At 38.7% G+C, this 27,615-nt stretch overlaps 1 protein-coding gene across 3 annotated transcripts in view; it reads right to left on the reverse strand.

The window, feature by feature from the left end:
• The window catches only part of LOC123506125 (sphingomyelin phosphodiesterase-like), a 54,326-nt gene extending 27,283 nt beyond the window's left edge, over positions 1-27,043 (reverse strand). The window contains exons 1-4 of one of the 3 annotated variants that reach the window (XM_045258015.1): positions 26,669-27,043; positions 21,193-21,364; positions 20,951-21,010; positions 4,127-4,244 (exon numbers count right to left, since the gene is read on the reverse strand). In XM_045258015.1, the coding sequence (XP_045113950.1) occupies positions 4,127-4,244; positions 20,951-21,010; position 21,193 (179 nt within the window). In that variant the 5' untranslated portion in view covers positions 21,194-21,364; positions 26,669-27,043. Of the gene's footprint in view, positions 1-4,126; positions 4,245-17,104; positions 17,523-20,950; positions 21,011-21,192; positions 21,365-26,668 lie in introns of those variants that run through there. The other 2 variants (XM_045258014.1, XM_045258016.1) reach the window with 2 other exon arrangements.
• Positions 27,044-27,615: the final 572 nt, after the last annotated feature.

Genomic DNA, 27,615 nt, shown 5'->3' on the forward strand with positions numbered 1-27,615 from the left:
GTCTTGGCATAATTCCATCTTCCCACTTTATATTCTTCATTTCTTCTAGATTTCTCTTCGTCTATCACCTTGAACTCCAAAACTGCATGATCACTCTTTGCTAAAGGGCACTCCACCCTCATCTCCTCAATGACCATTGGCTCTGTACTAAAGACCAAGTCCAGTCTTGACGATGCTCCCTCTCCTCCAAACCTAGTATCTTCTTTGACCCACTGAGTTAACACATTTTCCATTGCCAGTGTCAATAGTGTATTTCCCATGTTGTCTCTGATCCTTCCATTGACCAGTCCTCCCAACACACCTCTTTACAATTAAAATCTCCCATCATTATAGTTCGTTCACAGCCACCCAACATTTCTTCCAGACATGTTCCTGTATCACTTATCATTTCTTCATATTCCTGTACTGACCATGCATTTGTCTTAGGTGGTACGTACACCACTATGTAGTGCCTCTTTTTCCTTCATTAGTTTCTGCTCTGATCTTTAGCACTTCTGCCTTTCCCATACCTTTTTCACTTGATCCACCTTTATATCTTTTTAACCAGCAACATCACTCCTCCTCCCATCTTACCTACTCTATTTCTTTTCCAAACGTTATATTTCCTTCTCCAACCTTCATCAGGTCTTCTCCTCTCTCAGTTTTGTTTCAGTAAGACCCACAATATCTGGGTTCTTGTCCCTCAAGTAATCGTTGAGTTCTAAAATCCCGATATCACTCCATTTATGTTGGAATACATTACATTTCGCTCATATGTAAGTTTCTTTAGTCCTTTCTTGCTGTACTTTTCTGGGTTATGAACCACTTCCTCAGTCTCATATCCAAGATTCTCCAGAAAAACTCTTTCTTCTCTTCTTCTGTCCTCTCTTCATTTTTTTCAAAGCCTCCTTTCTCAACTCATTTAACATTTCTCTTTCCTTTTCACCGAGATCTCTTCTCAACCAAATCTTCCTTGTTGTTTCCTGCTGGGCTAGCCTCCATGACTTCTCCACCAATTCATCTACATCCTTTTGTGACTTAAGTTTGATTCTTATTGGCCTCATACCTTCTCTTGTGAACTTTCCAATTCTATGGAAGTCCTCTATTTCTTGTACTAGGTCTTTTCCTCCTCTTGCACCACATTAATGATATTATTTATCACCTTTTTATGTTTTTCTCTCTCCATTTTACTCGGTGTCTTATCCTCCTCCACACCAAATATCACCACACATCTCTTTTGTCTACAGTTTCCCTCACCAATGTCTCATTTGACTTAATAACCTTCACCACTTTCTCAGCTATCTTCTCTTCTATGATCTGTTGATCTATAATTTCAGCAAGGCCCAAAGTTTTCTCCCTGACTCTTTGATTTCCTTTTCCAGACTTGCAACTTTGTAATTTACCTCCTTTCTTTCCACTTCCTGACTTTTTTTCCATTCAGCCTGCTTCTCCATCACTTTTCCTAGAGATTCTCCACATTTTTCGCAATTCACTTTAATTAGCTTAACTTCCTCTTTCAGTGCTGCATTTTCCTTCTTCATATCGGCACAGTCTCTCTTTACATTGTCATAACTCGTTTCCAGGCCCTCATACTTTTCAAACAGTTTTTCAATTTTACCTTCTAACTCCAGAATTTTCTTCACATAAGCGCTCTTCTCCATTATTCCTTGAAACCCTGTGAAGTCTGATTCCTCTTTCGAGTTCACGGCCGCCATGTTGCGCAGACGTAAACAAACCAGCTGATGGCTCAAACGCAGGCTACAGTTTATATTTACCTTCACTGGACATTATTTTGCTAATCAACAGTTAACATGACTATATGGAGACGGGACAAACATTACCAGCTCCTTTCCCACCTTGGTTACTCTTAGGTAACTGTAGAATTATAGATGATTGCTCTGGAGCTCAGCGACCACCTCCGCCATCGACGATGTCCCGTGTGTGTGTGTGTGTGTGTGTGTGTGTGTGTGTGTGTGTGTGTGTGTGTGTGTGTGTGTGTGTGTGTGTGTGTTTTATGTATAGTGTGTGTATTTGGGCCCATATCACCATTCATCATCTAGTACCTGTACATATCATGAGGACATATATGTAAACCACTCTGTTAAGCTCCAGCCCATTAGTGGCGCAGGCAATTTTATTTATAGTGGTACCCATATTTATATATATATATCACCATTCAAGTGCATCTTTGGTGTAACCCCCTAGAACCTGGGTATCATGGTGACATATAGGTAACTTTAAACCACTCGACAAATGGCATAGCTTCAAAGCAGTATGTGGTGGGATTTGAACCTTCATGCATCTTTGGTGTAACCCCTAGAACCTGGGTATCATGGTGACTCACTTTATTAATTATGCAACTTCAAAGCCTGTATTAGACTTAGTTTCAAATAACAGCAATTAATCTGTCACATAAAAGGGCATTAACTGCATGGACAAAGGATAAACTAATAACAATTTGGACAAATTTTTAATTGATCCTTAAAACTGGTCTTTATAAACACAACAAAGCATAAACATCCTAAGGGAGTGGAGTTGTCAAGAGGCCACCTTTTTCATTATGAAATATTTTCAGCAAATGCAGGAAAACAAGGAATTGATATAACGACCCAAACAGTAGGTAATGCTCCATGAAGCAATTTTTCAACCCCAATTGGATTCATATTCCAACTCCAAGTGTGATGTGTGTATCACTGCTAGGTGGCAGCTGTTCCTTCTCAAGATGGCAGGAACCTGAGCACCGATTTGCCATTTGCAGCCTGCCTCCCATGCCAGCCACATTTACGTTCTGGTCAGTTGCTGAGCTGGTATCTTCCTTCTTACCAGGTAACTTTTGTACATACTTAGGACAAGGTTATGTAAATACAGAACTACAAATCCCTGGTGAAGTGTGTGTAAAAGCTTAACATGTGTGTTTGTTCTCAGAGAGGTTCCAGTACCAGTGAACTACCTCAAATGTATCAAAGGTCTTAAGTTAGGATTATTTCAGGGTGTCTGATGAGGCAGAGGTCAGTTTGACCCACTCCAGTGAGGCCCTGACTGGATTAAAAAGGGGTGTGCCATAGGATGTGTGGCATTTTGGATATACTGAGTTAGGGAATTTAGTGTATGACTGTAGGTACCATAAAGTACAGTTGTGTCACTGTGAAGTGCATTTTAGGAAAACATATGTAATAACATTAGCAAGTCTTTGTGTCTGTGCCCCTGAGCCTGAGGTTGACCTTGTGGGATACTGATTCACCATCCATGTTCACCACACCACCACTAGCCTCCATGCCTTACACCACTCGCTATTACTACGACCCCATGTAGTGGTTCAGACTGCTACATTGAGCCTCACACATACATACTTTATTCCATCTTGCTTCCTTACAACAGATCCTGCTGAAATCCATTGAACTAGCCAATACAAATTACACCACTATAAAGATCAGATGTAGAGGGGCACAGATCAACCATCAATACTAGTCTTGCTCTTCTTAAGAGCATGTACGTAACTGAGAAAAAGATGAGGAGACAAGAAATATGAATACAGTTTTCCAAATAGAGCAATAGATCTATGGACTTCACTGTAAGAAGATCTGTTCTGTGTACATATGGTGTACATAAATTTAAAGACAGATATGATAATTTGTTACTAAAAGTGTGACTTAATCCTGTAAAAAAAATGTAAATCGATAAATACAACACAAATTTATATTTCAAGTCAGCTGCTCCCCTGGCATTGACAAATAACAATCACTTTCTATTACAGATCATAAACCAAAATTTAGCCATGTTATATGCACAAAAAAATGTTCCTCACTGAATATAAAGTGTAAAAGCAAAATATCATATAGCACGGCATAATACAGTGGAGGACCAATGCATAGCTTTCAGGAAAAGTTTCCAGCATAATAAGGGAATTAGGTGTCTACTTTACAGAGAAAATGACAAAATCTGAATCAAGTACTTTGTGCCTATTATAAATTTAGTTTCAGAAATTGCGCCTTATAAATACGCACCTATAACATATACTACTTCAATAGCGGCTGCATCCGACTATAATTCAAATAACTCAACTATCTGATTTCACCTTGCAGATATCATATGCTTTAATGTTATGAATATCTCATTGCTAATGTGTTGCAATACAGCAAAGACTTACACTGCTGCCCTTGGATCCTTTGGTAAGAAGGCATGAAGGATGGTTTGCCGATGTGCTGCTAACAGCTCCCTTCCTAAGGGCACCACAGGTGTGGCCACAACCAAGTTCTGCCACAAACCTTGGTAAAAGAAAAATTCATAAAAATTACTCCTTAAAGTAAAATAAGGAATTTTTTAGTAAAGGAATTTTTAAAGTGAATAAATGGAACATTAATCTCGTACTTCTCAGATATGGAAATTACTCTGGCATTACACAACAGAGTGACAACACTTTCATGTTACAATATATATATATATATATATATATATATATATATATATATATATATATATATATATATATATATATATATATATATAATCCCATTACGTCTCTCGAGTTACGTCAAACTAAGTAAATACAACTAGGTAAATACACACACACACACACAGCGCTCCATGGAGAGCGGACGTGCCTCCTGCTCAGAGTGGCATCTGACTAGCGCTCCACACGCTGAGCAGTGTGCTTGGGTGATCGTTATTGGTATTGAAGGCGGCCATGAGCTAGTGTGCAGAGTGAGCGTGGCCTGGTGGCATGTGCATGAGAGTGGTCGGAGGTGTGAGAACCTCCGCACTCCAAGCGACGGAGCGGGAACTGCACAAGGACCAGCCATAGCAGCCGCGCATCCCACCACACACACGTAGCTACCAGGCCTGGCCCCCAGTGACCACACACCCACATGCTCCCAGGACGAGTAAAAAATGGATAGACCGGTAAGAAATAAATTACCAAATTCAAAATATGCCGATGAGGCCCAGGGAGCAAAACCAAAAGTGGCCAGTCAAAGCATGAGTCCATCTTCAACAGGGGCAACAATGCAAGGTCGACTGGTAATGTTGGAGAAGAGATTTGAGGAGTTGGTGAAGGAATTAAAAGTTCAGAGGAGTGAGGAGAAGCAGGATAGAGAATTCTGCAAGGCTTTAAAGGAAAGAGTTAAGAGACTGGAGGAAAATGAAAAACGATTGGTGGATGAGAATGCACACTTGAGAGTGGAGGTTGAAAAATACAAGAGACGGTTGGAGGAGAAAATGGAGAGAGTAGTAAAGGAGAAAGATGACTTTAAGGAAATGATCAGTGAGCAGAATGAAAGGTTTGAAAGAGAATGGGAACTGAAGAAAACACAATGGACTGAGTCGAGGGAAGCAGAGATGGTTGGATTACAAGAAATAATTAAAGATCAGTTGAAGGAAGACAAAAAAGAAAGGTCTAAGGAACTGGTTAATGTTATGAAGAATAAGGAAACATTGATAAGAGAAATAGCAGAAAAGAAGAAGAGTGTGTTAATATTTGGGATGAAAGAACAAAATATAACATATAAGCCTAAGAGAATTAAGGAAGAATTAAAAACGGTAAGAGATCTGTTCAAAAATCTAAATGATGATGAAAAAAAGACCTACAAGAAGAAGTGGAAGGATCCATAGACTGGGTCCGTATAAGGAGGAGTGAGCAGACCGATTAAAGTAGTACTGAAGTCACAACAATCTGGAGGATATCCTATATAGAACATCAAAGTTAAGAGAGATAGAAGGTTGTAAAGAGGTGTTTGTGAGAAAGAATAGAAATGAGGAAGAGAGGAGAAGATATAAGGAATTGGTGGAAGAGGCGAGAAGGAAAAATGATGAGCGGTCTGAGGAGGAAAGAGAAAGTTTTTGGAGAGTTATAGGAGAGAGAGTCAGAAAGTGGTATGTGGAAAGAAGGAATGCAGAGAAACCCCTAGAGGGAACAGTGGGTGGACCGTAATGTATACTAATATAGATGGGATACTGTCAAGTAGATTGGAATTGCAAGACTATATGATGGTGGAGAAGCCTGATATAGTGTGTTTGACTGAGACAAAATTGCATGAAAAAACACAGGTAAATTTGGATAATAAATATATATGGAGAAAGGATAGAGAGAGTAAAGGTGGAGGAGGAGTTATGATTATGACGAAGAAAGAAAGAAATGTGGATAAGGTTTGGTATGGGAAGAACAATACAGAAGTGATAAACATAAGGATAAAAAGTGATGGAAAAGAATTAATAATCATGGTAACCTATGTACCTCCTAAAACAAATTCTTGGACATTAAGGGAATACGACAATATGATCAAGGATACTTTACAGAGTTTGGAAAGTGTATTATCTGGAAAAAGAAAGGTGATACTAGTAGGAGATTTTAATTGTAAGGAGGTGGATTGGGAAAATCTAGTAAGTGGTGTTGGAGAGGAAGCATGGGGAGAGAGATGTCTTAATCTAATGATGGAAAATATGATGGAACAGAGGGTGAAAGAAAATACTAGGTATAGAGGAGATGATGAACCGGCTAGACTGGATTTGGTGTTAACAAGAGAAATGTACCTATGTGGAGATATACAATGCAAATGTCCTTTGGGAAAGAGTGATCATGTGGTTATGGAAATGCAGATAGCAACAACACAGCGAAGGAGAGACGAGACATACAGGAGTGGTAGATTGAATTATAGAAAGATGGACACAGAAAGTTTGAAAAATTATTTCAGAAAATTAGATTGGGAGGAGATGTTACAAATCAGAGAAGTGCAAAAAAAATATGAGATTTTTATGAAATATTATAAAGAAGGAGTTATGAAATTTGTACCAAAGTATAAACCGAGAGAGGAAGGAAGAAAGGATTGGTTTAATGCAATTTGTGTTAAGGCTAAGGAAAAGAGAGATGTGGCTTGGAAAAGATGGAAAAAAAGCAGGAATATACTAAATAAGGAGAATTATAGAGTGGCGAGAAATGAGTATGTGAGGGTAAGGAGGGAGGAAGAAAAAAAATTTGAAAAAGATATTGTAGACAAGAGTAAGGAACATCCAAAATTGTTTTACAGGTTCATAAATGGTAAACTTAAAAAGAGAGTCCATTGAAAGATTAAAAGGAGAGCAAGGGATAGTAGATGACCCTAAGAATATAGCGGAATTGCTAAATAATAGGTTTCAGCAAGTATTTACTAAAGAAACAATGTTTGTAAAGCCTCAGAATGTACAAGGAAATGTGCACATGGATGACATTAAGTTACCTAAAAAGGAGTTATATAAAATGTTGGAGGAACTTAAAGATGATAAAGCGATGGGACCAGATGAAGTTTCAGGAAAATTATTGAAGGAGTGTAGAGAAGAATTGATTGATCCATTATATGATATTATAAGGTGCTCATTAGAAACAGGGAAGTACCAGTAGAGTGGAAAAGAGCTGAAGTGGTGCCCATTTATAAGGGAGGCAGTAAGGAAGAGCCTCTTAACTATAGACCTGTGTCTCTAACAAGTGTGGTCGGTAAGATTTGTGAGAGGGTGATAAAGAAATATTGGATACGGTTCCTGGAGGATCATAAGTTATTATCGGATCATCAATTTGGCTTTAGGAAAGGGAGGTCATGTGTAACAAATCTACTGAGCTTTTATTCAAGAGTGGTTGACAAAATACAAGAGAGAGAGGATGGATGGACTGTGTATATTTGGATTTAAAGAAAGCTTTTGACAAGGTACCTCACATGAGACTGCTATGGAAATTAGAGGTTTATGGAGGACTGAAAGGAAAAGTGTTAAAGTGGATGGAAAACTACTTGAGATGGAGGGAGATGAGAACGGTAATAAGGGATGCAAAGTCGGACTGGTTGGTGGTGGAGAGAGGAGTCCCACAAGGCTCAGTGCTGGCACCAATACTTTTCCTTGTATATATTAATGACATGCCACAGGGAGTAAACAGTTATATTAATTTGTTTGCGGATGATGCGAAATTGTGTAGGTGTGTGAAGAGTGAAGAAGATTGTGAAATTTTACAGGCAGATCTGGATAAGATTTGGGAGTGGAGCAAGAGGTTGGAAATGGAATTTAATCTGAGCAAAAGTCATGTGATGGAGATGGGGAAGAGTGGAAGACGGCCAAGAGGGTCATATAAGATGGGTGAAGAAATAGTGTTGAAAAAGGTGGAAAAGGAAAAGGATTTGGGAGTGATAATACAAGACCATGGGCAGTTTGAGGCTCACATTGATAAGATGTTTGGAGAAACGTATAATTTGATAACAAATATTGGATTAGCCTTCCATTATATGGATAAAGATATGATGAAGAAATTAATTAGTACGGTAATTAGACCAAGATTGGAATATGCTGGAGTGGTTTGGTCCCCTTATAAAAAGAAGCATATAAGGAAGTTGGAGAGATTGCAGAGAATGGCAACAAAAATGGTTCCGGAATTGGCAGAAATGACCTATGAGGAGAGATTAAAAGAAATTAATTTGCTTACCTTGGAACAAAGAAGAGAAAGAGGAGATTTAATACAGGTTTATAAACTGTTGAACGGACTGGATGAAGTGGATAATGAGCAAATGATGTTGAGAGAGGAAAACTTAAATAGAACTACGAGATCGCATAGTAAAAAGATAGCCAAGGGAATATGCTTGAAGGATGTGAAGAAATATAGTTTCCCACAAAGATGTGTGGAGGTGTGGAATGGTTTGAGTGAGGAGGTGGTGTCAGCGAGGAGTGTGCATAGTTTTAAAGGAAAGTTGGATGTGTGTAGATATGGAGACAGAGCCACACGAGTATGATACCCAGGCCCTGTAAAATTACAACTAGGTGAATACAACTAGGTGAATACAGCAACAAATAACTTGATGACACAGTGGGTGAGATCACCAACAAGGTGCAGGGGACAAGATGTTGCAGCAAGGTTGGATTTGGTATTTACCAGGGCATCTCTAAAAGAGGAAATTGAACATGAATGTCTCTTGGGGAAAACCGATCATGATGTCCTAAGCTTTGAGCTGGATACGGAATTAAGCACGAATAAGATTGTGGAATGCAGGGAGGAAAAATTAAATTATACTAGGGCAAATTATAACCATATAAGGGAGTTCTTTAATGAAATTGACTGGTCCGTGGTATACCAGGAAAGGGATATGCAATTGAAATACGATAAATTTATGGATTTGTATAACTCTGCTGTGAAAAAGTTTGTGCCATATCACAGAAAGAGGACTTTAAATAATAAACAGTGGTTTAATAGAAATTGTGAAGAAGCAAAAAAGAACAAAGAAAAGGCATGGAAGAAACTTAAGAAAAACAGTGATGTACGTATTATCAAGAGAAGTTTACAAAACAGCAAGGAATAGATATGTTGAAGTAAGGAGAACAGCACAGAAGGAATATGAACAGAGGGTGGTGGAAAGCTGTGATAGTGACCCAAAAATGTTTTACAAATTCATAAATGGAAAACTAAATATAAGGGAGGCAATAGAAAAGGTAAAAATCGGGGAAGAAGTATATGAGGATGCTGGAGATATAGCTGAAATTTTGAATGACAATTTTTGCAAAGTGTTTACAAAGGAGGAGCATTTTATGGGAGGAAGGCCTACGGAAATAAAGCAAATGCAGGACATCATGGTTACTAAGGAAGATGTAAGGAAAATTATAAGCAATCTGTATATTAATAAATCAATGGGGCCTGATGGCATATCTGGGAGGTTGCTAAATGAATGTAAGGATCAATTGTTGAACCCCATATTTGATATTGTGGATACCTCCATACGAACAGGATTAGTCCCGAAAGAGTGGAAAAGAGCTGACATTGTGCCTATATATAAGAATGGTAGTAGAATGGAACTGCTAAATTATAGACCAGTATCATTGACTAGTATATTGTGCAAGGTATGTGAAGAAGTAATTAAAGCTAAGTGGAGTATCTAGAAAGTGAAAACATTCTGAGTGAAAGACAGTTTGGTTTCAGAAAAGGAAGATCATGCATATCCAATTTATTATGTTTTTATTCAAGAGTGACTGACATACTACAACATAGAGAGGGATGGGTGGATGCTATCTACCTGGACTTGATAAAGTACCACACAATAGACTGATGTGGAAACTAAAGAAGATTGGAGGAGTAAATGATAAACTAGCAAAATGGATGGAAAATTACTTAATGGGAAGAGAAATGAGAACAGTGGTGAGAGGAAGGAAGTCCGAGTGGAAGAAGGTAACCAGTGGAGTTCCACAAGGGTCAGTGCTTGGTCCCATCATGTTTTTGATTTATGTTAATGATATGCCAGTAGGAATTGACAGTTACATGAACATGTTTGGACGATACTAAAATTATGAGGAGAGTAAAGAATGTGGAAGATTGTAACAAGTTACAGGAAGATCTTGATAAAATATATGAGTGGAGTAAGGAGTGGCAGATGGAATTTAATATAGACAAGACCCATGTTATGAAAATGGGAAGAAGTAGATACAGACCAAACTGGGATTACAGGCTGGGTGATGAGAAAATTAAAGAGACCAATGAGGAGAAAGACTTAGGAGTAACTGCAAAACACTTTGTCACCGGAGAAACACATTAACAAGATTTTTGGAAAACATACAACATGCTTCAAAATATTGGCCTTGCATTCCACTACCTAGATGAAGGAATGATGAAGAAGATATTATGTACCTTAATAAGACCCGTTAGAATATGCAGCATGTGTCTGGTCACCGCACATGAAGAAAAATGTGAAGAAGGTGGAATGGGTACAGAGGCTGGCAACAAGGATGGTACCAGGACTCAGAGAGTTAGACTATGAGGAAAGACTGAGGAAGCTGGGGCTGACCACATTAGAAGAGAGAAGAACAAGAGGAGACATGATAACTATGTATAAATTGGTGAACAAGATTGACATACTGGACAGAGAGTTGATAAAGGTGACCACAAGTAATCATCTCCGAAGACATGGAAAAAAGCTAATAAAAGACATGTCTAAATGACGTGAGAAAATACAGTTTTCCGCATCGTAGCATTGATAAGTGGAATAAACTGAGCAGTGATGTCGTTGATGCGGTGTGTGTCAATCAGATGAAAGAGATATGGCAGGAATGGACAAGGAGACAGAACACAGAGAGCTTAGCTCGGGCCCTATAATACACAAATAGGTAAATACACACACACACACTCTTATCTCCACGTGACCTCCGGGGTCACATCTCCTCCGTCATGGAGGCCTAGCTCAGCCTCCCTTCCATTAAGGTCTGACAGTTTCATAAACACGAGCAACCAACACCTCACTCACTCTCTAGCTAAAGTCTGCACATATGTACTACCCATATGTACTCTCTTATGACGCTGCTCCACACTCACACAGACACACGTACATACAGGCAACCCCAGTTTAACGAAGGTTCACACAACGAAATTTCGCTACAACGAAGGTTTCATTTTACTACCATCTGCTCGTTTAACGAATCCCAAACTCGCTTTAATGAAGTTTTATCCAGGTAATTTTTTCCAAATTTGAAAGCCTCGCCGTATCACGCAAGCCGACAGGCTTTTGAATACACCAGGAGCTGCTGATAGTAAGGCCTGCCTCAGGAGAAATCCTGGGACACCTGTAGATGGATGGATTTTTAGCTTCCTGGCGCCGCAACATCGAAAGGTCATTTGGCGCCGCAAAATACTTTAAAAAGACAGAAGTTTAAAAAAAAAGACTAACTAAAAACAGTTAAAAGCAATACAATAGCTAAAACAAAAAACTAAAAATACAGTAAAACTAAGTAAAAAAAAAAAAAAATTAATAAAAAAAAAAAAAAAAAACCATAATAAAATCAAATTCACAGTTTTGGGAGAAGTAGCAGTGTCTTAAATCAGTCAAACTGGGGCATTCTACTAGTATGTGCCGCACCATGAGCGGCACCAGGCAGTCATCACAGTAAGGTTGAGGGTCCCTGGTCAACAGGTACTTATTTGTAAGGTACGTGTGACCTATACGCAGTCGCGCCAATAAAGTCTGTGCTCGGCGATCCCGGATATGGGTGTATGTCCACTGAGGGATAGAGGAGGTAGTGAGCTCTCCCATTTTCGAAGTTGCTACCCCCATTAGCCATCTCCTCTGCCAAATTGCTGCAACTGCCTCACGAATTACAGGAAATACATCTCGGAACGGAATAAGGGCAGAAGATGGAGCGCGACTTGCTGCCTCTTTAGTGAGGCGGTCTGCGTGTTCATTCCCTGGAACACCAACGTGACCAAGGACCCAACAGAACCCAACACGATATGGGACACCTGTAGAATCAAGATCAAGATCAAGCCTCTCATGGACAACACACGCACCACTCACTCCCCTTTTCAAAACATAACATATATATATAACATAACAGAAGGAGTTGCTAAGGAGATTCCCTAGCAGTGGGGGAAGTTATACACTACTGGCAACCTCTATTTCTGTAGTATTATTTGTCTACTACTAGGGGCTGGGTATCATAGACAGACTACTTTTAACGCGGAGTAATGTAATGTTCTGTATATGGTGTACTGGGGCTGTGTATTGTTCCACTACCCCAAGGGACGCCACGCTCAGTCTGGTTCCTAACGCAGCTTAAGGAACAGGCTCACACTCTGTTTGGCAATCCACTTGCCTTCCTTCTTTGACTGGTCCTCCTGTCCTGCACAGTCAGTCTAATTCTACAGTCTACTGTCTACAGTCACACTCCAGTGTGTAGACTGTAATTATACATCATCACGCTTGCTACAAGCTCCATCTAGCCGCTACCGACTACAAGTCTCTCTCTCTCGTCGCCGGCTACTTCTCAAGCCTTTCCACAGCCGCTCGCTACCAAGCTACCAAGCCTCCAGTACATTTTGTATCTTACAATAAACACAGGGAAGCTCCCCCAGTGTTTCTTTTCAGCCACATCAGAACATATTGATGGTGCCAGCGGTACCAGGACATGGGTGTGCAAGGCTCAGGGAAGGGAATGGTGCATGCTGGCGTCATTACCAAATCCTTATTAGGCTACGAGTGAGAGCGGAGTATCTCGTCACCTCTCTGGGCAGCTGTGACGCTGTGAGGGAACAGCAGTCTGGTAGGAGCTTGCACACTTTCAGCAGAAAAAACCTGAGTGTTGCGGCTGCTGTGAAATATAGTGTTGGGGACCCTGTAGAGCGTCATACTCCCCGGTGACCAGACATAACAATATATATATATATATATATATATATATATATATATATATATATATATATATATATATATATATATAGAGAGAGAGAGAGAGAGAGAGAGAGAGAGAGAGAGAGAGAGAGAGAGAGAGAGAGAGAGAGAGAGAGAGAGAGAGAGAGAGAGAGAGAGAGAGAGGAAATAAAAAAGAATGGAATATCTCAAAAGACTTAACATCAACCAGCAAAACATTACAAGACTGCTAGAAAAAATACAATACAAGTTAAACTTGTATTGTGCTATATCTGGATTTCAGTTCCCATGAACCTTCATGAGTAGCAAGTAGTTGTCTCTACGGTGAAAGGGTTGAGTGAAGTTACGTAGAGACTGTAGAGACAACTACTTGATACTGATGAAGGTTCATGGGAAACGAAATCCAGATATAGCACCAATGGTTAGCTACGGTGAAACCATCAATACTCTTGGAAGAGAATTGAAGACAATCCTAAGGTATAAAGAAAATACCTTGAAGAAAATAATAAATACAGAACTTGCCATTACTTTTAATAGAATATGCTTAACAGAGAATCTCCTGCCCATTTATACTCATATATATATATATATATATATATATATATATATATATATATATATATATATATATATATATATATATATATATCTATATCTATCTATCTATATATATATATATATATATATATATATATATATATATATATATATATATACACACACACACACAGGCAACCCCCCTTAACGAAGGGGTTACGTTCCAAAAAAACTCTTCGTTAAGCAAATTTTCATTAAGCGGACCAATTATAACAAGTTTAACCCCTGACTTGAGCTTCCATTGAGAGTAAACAAAGCGAGTGTGTATCATAGTACAGTAAAAGGTTTGAAAGTAAAAATTTTGAAGTTAAACATTTAAGCAGTTTAATTTAAGACTAAGTCATTATAATGTACACTAATGTATGTATGTAAGTAACTTTATATGTTGATGATCTTAAATTTATGAAGGGAGGGAGAGTGGAGCAGGAAATACGCTAGCTGGCAACCTGTGGAATGTAAATAAAGGGTGCATCATTGTACCACATACAAAACTTATGTACCACATTTCCACAAGGCTTTCCATTTTATCCATTGCAGAGTCACGAGTTCAAGTGGTTCTTTTAGCTTCCAAGGAAGATATGATCTCACCAGCATTCTTAATAAAGTCTCCTAACTTAAAAATGATACACAGTAGATGGAGTCAAGCCATGGTGGGAAGCAATGCTATTAGTTTTCTCGCCTCTCGTGTCTGTGAATAATATCCAGCTTCACTTCGAGAGTAAGAGACTTCCTGGTCTTCTTAGCAACGCTAGGCGACATTGCAGGGCGTTTTGGTGGCATGTAGAGCGAGGGAAGACGAGCTGCTGCTGACGCTGTTCTTGTTTTGAGCTAGGGGGAGTGAGTGATGCATGTTTTGTCCACGAGAGGCGCTAGTATATTCAAAAGCCTGTCGGCTTGCGTGATACGGCAGGGCTTTCAAACTTGGAAAAAATTACCTGGATAAAATATCATTAAAGCGAGTTTGGTGTTCGTTAAACGAGCAGATGGTAGTAAAAGGAACCTTCGTTGTAGGGAAATTTTGTTATGTGAACCTTCGTTAAGCGGGGATTGCCTGTATATATATATACAAGGGACCCTCGGACTTGAAACATAATTTGATCCAGAAGACTGTTCGATGTATGAATTGTTCCAAGTCCAAACCATCTTTCCTATAGGAAACAATGTAAATAATTTTAATCCATTCCAAGACCCTAGAATTTCACCTAAGTAAATAAGAATTGAACTATGTAATATTAGTATTATATATCTTTTGGTGGCGAGCTTCATGGCACACATAAACAATGGTGTGGGAGAGCAAGGGAGACTTGGCATTACATACGTACTAATACAGATGGTTATTTCTGGGTGATCTTTGCATTTGAGGCTGTTCCAGGTAGGGGCACCTGGCTAACACACATTATTCCATAAGGTTTAAGGTCTACGTTACAAACACTATCTGATCCAGCCAGATAAAAAATAAGAAGGATTGAGTGTACAAGCATCTCAAAACTATACCACAAAATTTAAATAAACATTCTCTCTCTCTCTCTCTCTCTCTCTCTCTCTCTCTCTCTCTCTCTCTCTCTCTCTCAAGATTCATAAAAGATGAATTTCAGCCTCATAAACTGCAAAAAAAAAAAAAATACATAAATAAATTAATTAATTAAAAAAAAGATCAGAAAAAGCCACACCTGCAACTGTAACCCAAGAGGAAAGATCATTTTACCTTTTAAGTCAAATTTTATCTCGCTTTTAGAAATGCTCAAAATTTGAATATTAATTTTAATAACTTATATGTACTACTTTCATCAATAATACTTCACATTCTAATTTTCTCATTCATAATACACTATATAAACAGTAAATGCTAGTGTGCAATACTATAATGCATATCATGCACAAGTTTTGGGGTAAGTTTGCTTCCGAGTCATATTTCAACATGGGAATTTTTAGCCAAGTGCAACAATGGAGGGCAACAAGCCACTAAAAAGTCCATGATGAGTAGAGCAACACTAATGTCAGGGGAAGAGGAGCTTCATCACTGCCATCCATCACATTTAACATGGGCCAATACTGGAGCCATGTATTTGCATTAGTGACGAATTGATTACTTTATAGATTTTTATTTTACTTTTTAAAGACAATTTCTGTTCTCTGAACATGTTACAGCCCTGCAGTTTTAGGGTTACAGCAATTTGTTTCACCATCATTATTCTTCATCATTCTTGAAACTAATGTATCATTACTCAATCACAATCTGCAGTTGTTTCATCTTTCTTTGTTGTTCATGTGCACATCTGTTTTTTTTTTTAGTTACTGTCAGCAAAGAACTGCTTCAACTCTCCCAATGCTTATTTACATTATACACTGTTGATGACCTGTGAGTATGAACAGAAACACCACAATCCAGCTTTTGCAATGCTTCCATGTCTTTACTTGTTATTGTCTTTTGCATCATGATCTTCACTTCATTCTTTTAATGAAAACATAACCAATATAGAATAAGAGACACAAATAAAAAAAAAAAAATTTATATTTGCTTAGTGCCAAGACAAACACACATTGCAGAGATTTTTAAGTGAATAGGCAGTGTGGTGTGGAATCACTCCCAGTGCAAAACTTCCTCCTAGGATTACTTGCTCTATTTCTCTCCTAAAATATTCCATAAACAGAGCAATAGGAAATTTTCAATATGATTCCATAAAGATACATGAAATGTATGGATATAAAATGCAGTGGAAAGATTTTTATGTCCACATACAGAGTCTGTTTTGGTGGCCTATTATCACTCATTACACTAGTTTTTTTGTTCCACTTCTATCCTAACATATTTCACTGACAACATAGTTACATTAATTTGTCAATACTAACTCAATGCACATGATACCAAAGATATATTACATATAAAGCACCTGCTTGACATTTTGATATTCTGGTCTCACTGTACTATACAAAACACCAGTATATACACTGTGCTATGTTTACAGTGTAGTCTGTGGCAATGTGCAGTGAACTAATCAGAGTAAAGCCACACATAAACGAGAGCATGAAATTCTATCACTAGTTGAAATTATCTTGCATAAACAATGCTGGAATACCAATGATTAACCTGTATTTTTATTTGTTTTATCATTAAATACAATTGTTTTCATATATAATGCACAGAACATCATATTCACTTTCCTTTCTCAGTTTCATACAGATGTAATGACTATTAAGTTAAGGCTTATGAAATTCCATTCTTATTCTGATAAAATTCTTATTAAGCATTTCAGATTTATATGATTACCTTCAATGTCCTCCCAGAATTTGTTACTGGCAACAGCCTCTTATAACTAGTTCATCCCACCTCCAAATCAATTTCATTCTTATTCCATTTACATAAATATGAAGCTGCATTAATAAAACCTGAATATTCATACCTGTAATTATCAGTAAAATCCTACACAAAGCTGATGGCGTCATGACGAAGCACTACTATCCAGCCTCTGCTATGATATCCAACAAAACACACTATCATATATAACTTGTACTGATGGGAAAGACCATCTGGCACCTTATGCTACATTCCCAGACTGTGTGTGAGTGTACATGTGTGTGTGAGGAGGGGAATGTGGATGTGTTGGTGGGTGGATCCATAATTGTAGAGAGGGGTGGGGTTAATTGCCACTCAACACATCCAAGTGTCCATAATAGCATGCTGGTAAGTGCAATCAAAATCCATCAAAATTCCTCAAGTGTTCTGCTCAAGTCTATTTGTTATAATTTCACATTAATTAAATGTATAATCTTTTTTACTATACCAATATTTTTTTTTTTTTTTTCCTGACAGACATGCCCACTTTTCATAATCTATCAATTTATTTATTTTTTTTTTATTAAACAAATAAATAAACATTAAAAAGGAGCTATAGTAATTACTGTCAAATAAAGAAGGAATTCTCACTCCACACTTGTTTATATCAAATTAACTGAGATGCCTGGACACACACAAAACTTCACTTTCAGAGCAGGTAACTTGCACAGTAACAAAACATCATGAAAATTGAAGAACTTAATATTGTGGTAGTTGTCCTTAAACTAGGGTAGCATGGAGACACCTGAGTCCATTATGAACGTGTATTTAATAGTATCACAAGACACAACAGGTATAGCCGAGCAAACGAGAGGCTGGAGGTGAGCGTGTCGCCTGAGGCGGCTGCGAGGAGAACTGAGGGGAAGACGTGAGGTCACCTCAAGCCAGCCAAACTGATTCTATAAATAGAATGTTTTACAGAAAATGGAGCACGGGCAGTACATAAGGACATACTAACATAATATATTAATAGGATAAACTGGTAACAATAAAAAAAAATATTCAATGTGTAAATCATTCTTCTCAGAGTAGGGAGATTAAAAAGTCCTTTATAAAAACACTGTATTGATATTTCCAGCCAAAGTTGCACTGTTGCACTGGTAGAGGCCATGTTGGCGGTAAATCGCCAGAATTTGTTCCCACGCTAGCAGAACACAGGGTAGCACAAACAAAATTCTGATAGGTTTAAAGAGAGGTCTGACATCACTGGAGAGCCGCGTGGTTCGCCATGTGGCCACCAGGGGACCACCAAATTTGAATTCAAATCACCAAGCATGCACTCGGTGGTCTCATGGCCATGATACCGCCAAAAGTTAATTTCGCCAAACTGATATTTGCCAAGTGCAGGGGGCTTACTGTAGAGTAAAGCTACATTTAACCTAGCTACTGATGAAGCTGCTTGCTCCTTGTGGTTGCATGTAACTATATCAATTTTTAAGCTGTAAACAAAACCACAGTGTTCGGATATTGTAATAACGTTATGATGATATAGTGGACAACGTTGAGGTAGAATTTGTTCTGATGTGATAATATATAGATGAAGAGAGAAATTTGGAATTATTGCAAATGAGACGATCGACTATGTTCTGTGAGGAGTTACGTTGCTGCATTCGTATACGATATCTCTAATCCTTCTGCTTGTGCTGTTACCCTATCATCTCAGTTGGGCTCCTCTTCTCCAATCACAATCTCATATTAGTATCTTGTCCTATTTCTCTAATTCCTCCTCAGGATCCCCCAAAACAGAGGTGCCTCTGGCATTTTGCCTTCACCAGTTGGGGGGACCTGAGGAGGTATTATGCTGATTTTCCCTGGAATGATTACTGTTTCCGTGTCAGAGACCCATCTCTGTGTGCTTAATGTATAACAGAAGTGATAGTGTCTGGCATGGGGGCATACATTACTTATTCTTTTTCTCACCCTAAATCTTCTAAACCTTGGTTCAACACAGCCTGTTCTCATGCTATACATGAAAGGTATTTGAGCCTTCCATCACTTGAATTTCATGCACTTCATAGTTCTGTCTAGAATCATGGCAAGTCTGTTTTTCAACTTTCCAAACACTCCTTCATAAATGGAAAATGTCAAAATCTTTCGAACTCCAACACCCCTCGTGACTTCTGACACCTGGCCAAAAAACATCTCCAATAACCTTACTTCATCTTTCCCTTCTTTATTCCATCCTGATGGCACCACTGCCATCTCATCTGTCTCTAAAGCTGAACTCTTTTCTCAAACCTTTACTAACAACTCCACCTCGGATGATTCTGGGCTTGTCCCTCTCTCTCCTCCTTCCTCTGACTATTTCATGCTTTCAATTAAAGTTCTTCGTAATTATGTTTTCCATGCCCTCACTGGCCTAAACCCTCGGAAGGCTTATGAACCTGATAGGGTCCTTCCAATCCTTCTCAAAAATTGTGCTTCTATGCTTGCACCTTGCCTGGCCAAACTCTTTGAATTATGCCTATCATACTGGAAGTCTGCCTACATTTGGCCTGTTCCTAAAAAGAGTGACTTTGAATCCCTCAAATTTCTTTCCTACAGCTTTAATTTCTTGCTTGTCTAAAGTTTTTTAATCTATCCTCAAAAAGAAGATTCTCAAACATCTGTCACTTCATAATCTTCTTTCTGATTGCCAGTATGGCTTCCATCAAGGTTGCTCTACTGGTGATCTTCTGGCTTTCCTTACTGAGTATTGGTCATCCTCTATCAGAGATTTCAGTAAAACTTTTGCTGTTACATTAGACACATCAAAAGCTTTTGATAGAGTCTGGCAGAAAGCTTTGATTTCAAAACTGCCCTCCTACAGTTTCTATCCTCTTTGTAACTTTATCTTAAGTTTCCTTTCTAACCGTTCTATTGCAGCTGTGGTAGGCAGCCACTGTTCTTCTCTTAACTCTAACTGCGGTGTTCCTCAGGGTTCTGTCCTGTCACCCACTCTTTCTATTATTCATTAGTGATCTTAACCAAACTTCTCGCCCTATCCACTCCTACGCTGATGATAACACTCTACACTTTTACACGTCTTTTCAGGGATGACCAACCCTTCAGGAAGTCAACAGATCACACAGGGACGCCACAGAACACCTGACCTGATTTTTCTAAGAATTTTGATTGGGGCAGAGAAAACTTTGTAGTGTTCAATGCTTCAAAAACTTAATTCCTCCATCTATCAACTCGACGCAGCCTTCCAGACAACTATCTCCTCTTCTTCAATGACATTGAGCTGTTCCCATCTTCTATACTGAATATCCCCAGTCTGTCTTTTATTCATAATCCAAACTGGAAACTTCACATCTCATTTCTTGCTAAAACAGCTACTATGAAGTTAGGCATTGAGGCATATCCACCAGTTTTTCTCTCCCATAAAATTGCCATCTCTATAACCATAAGGGCCTTATTCGCCCCTGTATGGAATACTCTTCGCATGTTTGGTGGGGTTCTGCTCACACAATTTCATCAAATAGGCTGGAATCAAAAGCTTTTCGTCTCATCAACTCCCCTCCTCTGACTGACTGTCTTCAGCCTTTTTCTCACTGCCGGAATACTGCATCCTTTGCTATTTTTTTATCACTATTTTCATCTGAACTGCTGAACTGATCTTGGTAACTGGATGCCTCCCCTGCTCCTGTGGCCTCACTGCACAAGGCTTTCTACTTCCTCTCATCCCTATTCTTTCCAACTCTCTAATGCAAGAGTTAACCAGTACTCTCAATCATTCATACCTTTCTCTGGTAAACTCAGGAACTCCCTCTGTCTTTCCATCTTACTACAATTTGACTTCTTTAAAGAGGGAGGTTTCAAGACATTTGTTCTAGATTCTTGGCTAACTCTCTTAACCTTTTAGGGAACTGGCAATCAAGTGGGCCTTTTCTTTTAATTTTTTGTTGCCCTTAGAGGCAATAGCACTTACCTGGCAGCTGGAACCTGGACCACCACAGAACCTCTTGGAGCCAGCAGTGAAGGCAGAGCACTGAGGAGGAGACACCATCCACACATTGGTGGGAGCAACAGAAACCTTGGAGCAATCCTATTTATACAAGATGTGACAAATACCCAGACATATTGGTATGTGGCACACAATTATATTAGCTCCACTACTATGATGGCTATTTATTGCATCTGTTAATACAAAAAATGAGTACAGGTACTCACTGATGACAGCTGAGATGAATAAAGATGTCACTCTCCCTGATCATCTTGAGATATGTTCTGCAGGATGTTGACAAGACATCACAGCTCTGATCCTCCTTGTGTCTACCACCGCAGAGGCTGAACCAATACATTTCCTATAGATCCTCCACAACATGTTGCTGCATCATTGCTCCTGCAACAATACCATCATTGTGTGTGACCTTAATCAACACCTTGTAGTAAGTTTTTTTTTTTTTTATACCATGTGGGTTTTTCACAGGAATTTATGGGCTTAAGGGGATACTTTTTAGGGTACCTCCTATCTCAAAGCCCACCCGCTAGAAAACTGTTGCCCCAAGTGAGGAAGCCCAATCTACACTCAGAACCTGTGCACTTCCTCGGACCCCAAAGCACGCATGGTTCCACTGTACCACAGCGGCCCATCTCTTGCGTTTCTGATGTAACAGTGATAGAACATTTTGCCTTCCACAAAGTCGCTGCCTGTGGTCTTTCTGCTCACTTCAAGAATACAGTCTCAAAGGCGGGACACAGGCTGAACTGCATCAGGTATGTCACACACACACTCCAAACTCACTCTCCTCATTGTTGACCACAACCTGCTGTGAGATGCTCCAGTTTATCCTCCAACCCTCCAAGCCTTTGCACCATAGCCCTGGCCTGATTCATCTTCAAAGTCACACCTTCTTGATTCCCCTAACCCCTTCCTTTGCCAATAGGTCAACCCTAAGTCACATGTTTCAGTATTACTGGAAAGAGCCATCAGTCTCCTTAATACAAAAAAGGGATGTACCAGTGCAAAGTAGACATCTTTTCAGGCATTTCTCTTTTGTACACTTTCCCTGACAAATTATTAATTTAGTATTAATGCTAATAAATAAGTTTTGTGCAGAACACAAAAAATCTTTTCCTTAAGTTAGGTTAGGTTAAATTTGGTTGAGGGTTAGGTTTAGTTAGAATGTAAATATTTACAAGTCCCTTTTATTATTACCAATCTTCTGCCTGCATTTGATACATTTAGCGAAAACCCAAATGAGGTACTAACCAAATCCAACATTATAACCTAGCCAGCGACATATAGCCAAACCCTAATATGTATAGAAAATGTAGCAAAGCATTGGCAGAGTGGGAGATCTACTAGACTACCTCAAGCTAGTTGCTCCTTTATACTCCAGTATGCTAACCCGAGGACATACCCGAGGACATTCTCTCGAACTGGTAAGCCACACCATAGAACACAAAAAAGATACATGTTTTTCTCGAGTGGTAAACAAGTGGAACAGTTTGTTTGAGCAAGTCATAAACAGCGAAAATGTGAATACTTTTAAGAAAATATGACCGGCATGTTCATAGCCACATGAGAAGAGGCAATCCTTATGAATGATTCTATCTCCTTTTCCTCTTGTGCTATCATTAGGTAAGCAATTAGCAACACTGTTCATCAATAACACAGCAACGCTCAGCATGGCCACAACCTCCTAACAGGCTAAAAGGGTGCTGCCACGCTGCTCCCCTACAAAGAAAACAAAAATATCTGATATCTGGAATTACTCACAATTTCGGGATGTAAAATCAACCTGTGATACACACACAACCCAAACTCGTCTCTTGCGTTTCCGATGTAGCGGTGATAAATTAACATTTTGCCTTCCACAAAGTCGCTGCTTGTAGTAATTCTGCTCACTTTGCACGAACATTGAAATGATCAATATAGTGCCTGCTGGCATTACCATGGAACAGTATGTTCGGTATAACTAAGATTTCTTATGTTATTAACAAGTAAAGAAGTAATATTCAGACCCACTGCACCGGTGTCCAAAATCACCACATTCACCCACACAACACATGTGACGAGTGGGTGGGACGGTTTCTTTACAAGTGCCCTATTTTATTTACATTCATGTCATTTATTCATAATCATTAAATAAAATATTGGCTTATCTTATTTTTTTTTTTTTTCGTTTCAATTCACAGTTAATATGATTCGCAATACAACACTATTAGCAGCTCCAGTAACCATCTAGTTGACTAATTGAAGCTTCGTCAGCCTTCCAGTAGTAGGCCAATGGTTTACAACCTATGGAGTCTGTGTACTCTAAATTCTAAAATGGCCCCTGGATTTAAAACATATTATACGTAATTGATTTTATGTGAATAATACTTGTTTTCTGTTGATCAACGCTCTTAATACAAGGACAAGTCACGGTTTTCCTCAAAATCTGACAACGCATTCCATGGGACACCATTCAAACCTAGACCCAGGACTCAGGAGCCAATTTAGAATGCACAGACTATAGTGGTACGTGAAGGTCTTCCAGATGATACATAAGCACTTTTCGGGGCGGTCTGCGATATCTTGAGCAGATAATACGAGTATGAGCTACGAAACCTCCAGACTGGAATACGACCACGAAAGTTTTACCAGTAGTGTAAAATTGTATCTGCTATGATGGCGGATATCGCGCTACCCTCTATCGTTACAGTTTTTCAGTATGGAGTACCGTAAGTGAAGGAAGGTTACGCCGGCTCAGTGCGCCTACTGGCGGGTTTACGCATTAGGTTATGTGGGGTTATGGAGCTAGGTGTCTTAAGTTCTTTATTTTTATCCACAAGCTATCAAAATCGTTCTCATTAAGTAGTTAGTAATTCTTCTTGCCTGTCAAGTAGAAGACGTAAAAGAAAAAAAAAGAAAAAAAAGGAAAAAAGAAAGATTGCAAACTATTCCCCTGGGGAAGGGAGGAGTCACCAGATCCAGGCAGGCACGCACGTGCAAATCGACTAACTTTCTGGTCGCCACAACGGAAGTACACACAAACGAGAGGACACTAAGTATCATGTAAATTACCTTTTTTACTGTATTTATTTACTTACGACATAATCACCTGCAGAGATCTTGGTATCTCTTGTGTCCCCCACCCAATCCCATTTTTTTTTTTTTTTTTTGCGAAATCATGCATTAAATTGAATAGAAAACTGTTATTCCGTTTTCCTTGACGTAATGCGAGATACAGCTAGTGAAGAGATGCTAGTGAAAATAAGTTTATGGAAAGTTTTCAGGATAACTATTTAGTGCAGATGGTAGATAAACCTACTAGGGGGAGGAAGGTTTTAGACATTAACAAATATTGAGCATTGTTTAAAGGAAGTTGAGGTAGGAGAGACTTTAGCAAACAGTGACCATCATATAATTAGATTTATCATTAATTCCAGTAGGGATAATATAGTGAATAAGACTCGAGTCCCAAATTATCAGAAAGGCAATTATGGTAGGTTACGTCAGTTATTAGGAGAGGTAAACTGGGAAGATAGTTTTGGAAATAAAACTGCACAGGTGATGTGGGATATTTTTAAGGTTGTAGTAAAGGGTATAGTGATGCAGTGTATCCCTTACAAAGATATAAGGCAGAGAAACAGGAAGCCTTTATGGTGGACTCACGAGAAAGGTAGACAGATCAGAGAGAAGAGGGCATATAGAGAGTTGCAGAAAAGTGGGGAAGATGTAGATTTGATTAGGTACAGACAGGTCAGGGATGATTTGAGTAAGGTTATAAAAAAAAGTAAAAGGCATGCAGAGATAAAACTAGCTAGAGCTGGGAGTAAAGATCCAAAAAAATTATGTAGTTATTACAAGGTCAGTGATAAAAAAAATAAGGATAGGATTGGACCACTCAGAAAAGATGGTGTAGTAGTGGATCAAAATGAAGACATAGTAGAATTATTGAATGAACAATTTTCTTCAGTATTTAATAGGAAAAGCATAGGAAATCCTGTTACAAACAGTGCGACGAGTACTTTAAGAGCTTTAGAAAATATTTATATAAAACCGGGAATTATTAGGAATTTTATTCTTGAACTAGACGATAGGAAAGCTAGTGATCCTGATGAGCTACATGCCAGAGTACTTAGGGAGGGTGTAGACGGTATTTCTGAAGCACTTAAGGTTTGCTGAGATACCTCTGGACTGGAAGTTAGCTAATGTTACACCAATATTTAAAAAAGGTAGGAAGGATGATGCAAATAATTATAGACTGATCAGTTTAACTAGTATAGTATGTAAGATACTAGAGAAAATCATTAAGGGTAGTATTTGGGAGCATTTAAATGAGAATAGATTAATTAGAGATACCCAACATGGCTTTAGATCAGGGAGGTCCTGTCTTACAAATTTGCTCGATATCTTAGAATATATTACCAAGGAGTTAGATGATGGAAATAGCATAGATTTTATATATCTAGATTTTAGCAAGGCGTTTGATAAGGTAACGCATAGGAGGCTAGTGTACAAATTGAGACTACATGGGATAGAGGCTAGGTCAGTTGATTGGATTAGTGAATGGCTTTCTGATAGGAAACAGAGAGTAGTATTAAATGGGGCAATGTCTGAGTGGAAGGAAGTGGTTAGTGGGGTAACCCAAGGATCAGTGCTAGGACCTCTTCTTTTCTTGGTGTACATTAACGATTTAGATATAGGAATTAGTAGCAAAGTATCAAAGTTTGCAGATGATACTAAGATAGCATGTGCAGTACAGGGTGAAAAGGACAATTACAGAACACAACGAGACCTGGACAGGCTGATAAAATGGGCAGACAGGTGGCAGATGGAGTTTAATTATAAAAAGTGTCAGGTTATGCATTTAGGTAAAGACAACACAAACTTTAGCTATGTGATGGAGGGATGTTGGCTAGAGGCAGTAGAGGAGAGAAAGGATTTAGGAGCAGTGATAGAGGACTATGAAATTTTCAAAGCAATGTTTAGAAGCAAGAAATAGAGCAAATAGGAACCTGGGTTTTATAAATAGAAATGTTAGTTATAAAAAGTAAGGAAGTGGTGCACAGCCTATATAATTCCTATGTTAGGCCCCATTTAGAAAATTGCATACAGGCCTGGTCACCCCATTATAGGCAGGATATCAACATGTTAAAAGCAGTTCAGAGAAGAGCAACTAGGATGATACCAGCATTAAAGCACCTGGAGTATAGAGATAGATTAAAGGAATTAAACATGTTTTCATTTGAGAGGAGATGTATAAGAGGGGATATGATAGAGTTATTTAAAATGTTTCTCTTAAGTTTTCCATCTCCTCCCAGTTTACGTTTTTAAAATAGTTCTTGAGATTCTCAATATCAGCCTTTCTGTAATTTAATCGGTCTCCTTTGTATGATTCATCTCTATCTTCCTTTCCTTCTTCTATATCCATTTCAATATTACATGGTCACTCTTTCCCAATGGGCACTTATATCTTATATCATCGTTAATTGGTATATCCCTTGTAAAAACTTGGTCTAATCTTGCCGGCTCATCGTTTCCTCTGAATCTTATGTGTGTGTGTGTGTGTGTGTGTGTGTAGAAAAAAAAAAAATCATCTAGAAGTGATCTGTTGGTGTAACTAAAAAGTTACCTACATGTTTATTATGTACGGTAAATGTGTATAGGCGTATCTTATATCGCTAGAAAAAAAAACTGAATGAAAATACTAACCTCCTTTAAAACCTGATAGCTCAGGATACTCAGCATGCAGCTCCTCAACTATATCATTGTAGGTACCAGGCTTCGCCATTATTTTGCAGTATACTGGATCCCATGAGTATGCTCTATCCCTAGATTTGGTCGATTTTTCCAACAAAGAAACTTCAGAACCACTGGTCCATGGAAATTTTTGTATTCATTACTTCAAAATCTGAATGATTGTGGGGTCCGTGACAAGCCGCGTGTAGACGGTGTGCTGAGGTACGTCACGTGCTTTTTCATTTACGATGGTAAATACACGATGACAACATCGCCTATGTATCAACGTGCCTATATCAACGTGGGCTGCATCGTGTATTTATCAACGGGTCCTGATCGTGTATTCATTTTACAAAGTATATAGATACGTTGAAAAATGAATACACGATCAGGACCCGTTGATAAATACACGATGCAGGACACGTTGACATATACACGTTGATAAATACATGATGCAGGACACGTTGACATACACGTTGATATATACACGATGCAGGACACGTTGATATAGGCACATCCCGCGATGACATTAAGTCATCGCGGGATGCGTCGTCAAGCCGTCGTGTAATCATCAATGTATTATGTACCAACACAAACACAACACAACACACGGAAGAAGACCTTTTTGGGGAGAAAGGATCATCTGTCAACACAAACACAACACAACACAACAAAACAACACAACACAACACGAAACACACAACACAAAACATACATACATACACACATACACATAATATTATCTAATCTAATAACACTATAAGTACAAGCATAGCAGCAATAGTGATAATGATAACCAGCAATACTACAAAAGATTTATAGCTACGATTCAGTTAAGATGGAGGTTTCAAGGTATTTTTCTCCTTTCCTTTGGCTAACTGTCTCAGACCTGCAGGGGGGACTGGCATTCTAAGTGGGTC

The sequence above is a fragment of the Portunus trituberculatus genome, chromosome 19 (assembly GCF_017591435.1).
Source record: "Portunus trituberculatus isolate SZX2019 chromosome 19, ASM1759143v1, whole genome shotgun sequence".
Taxonomy (NCBI): domain Eukaryota; kingdom Metazoa; phylum Arthropoda; class Malacostraca; order Decapoda; family Portunidae; genus Portunus; species Portunus trituberculatus.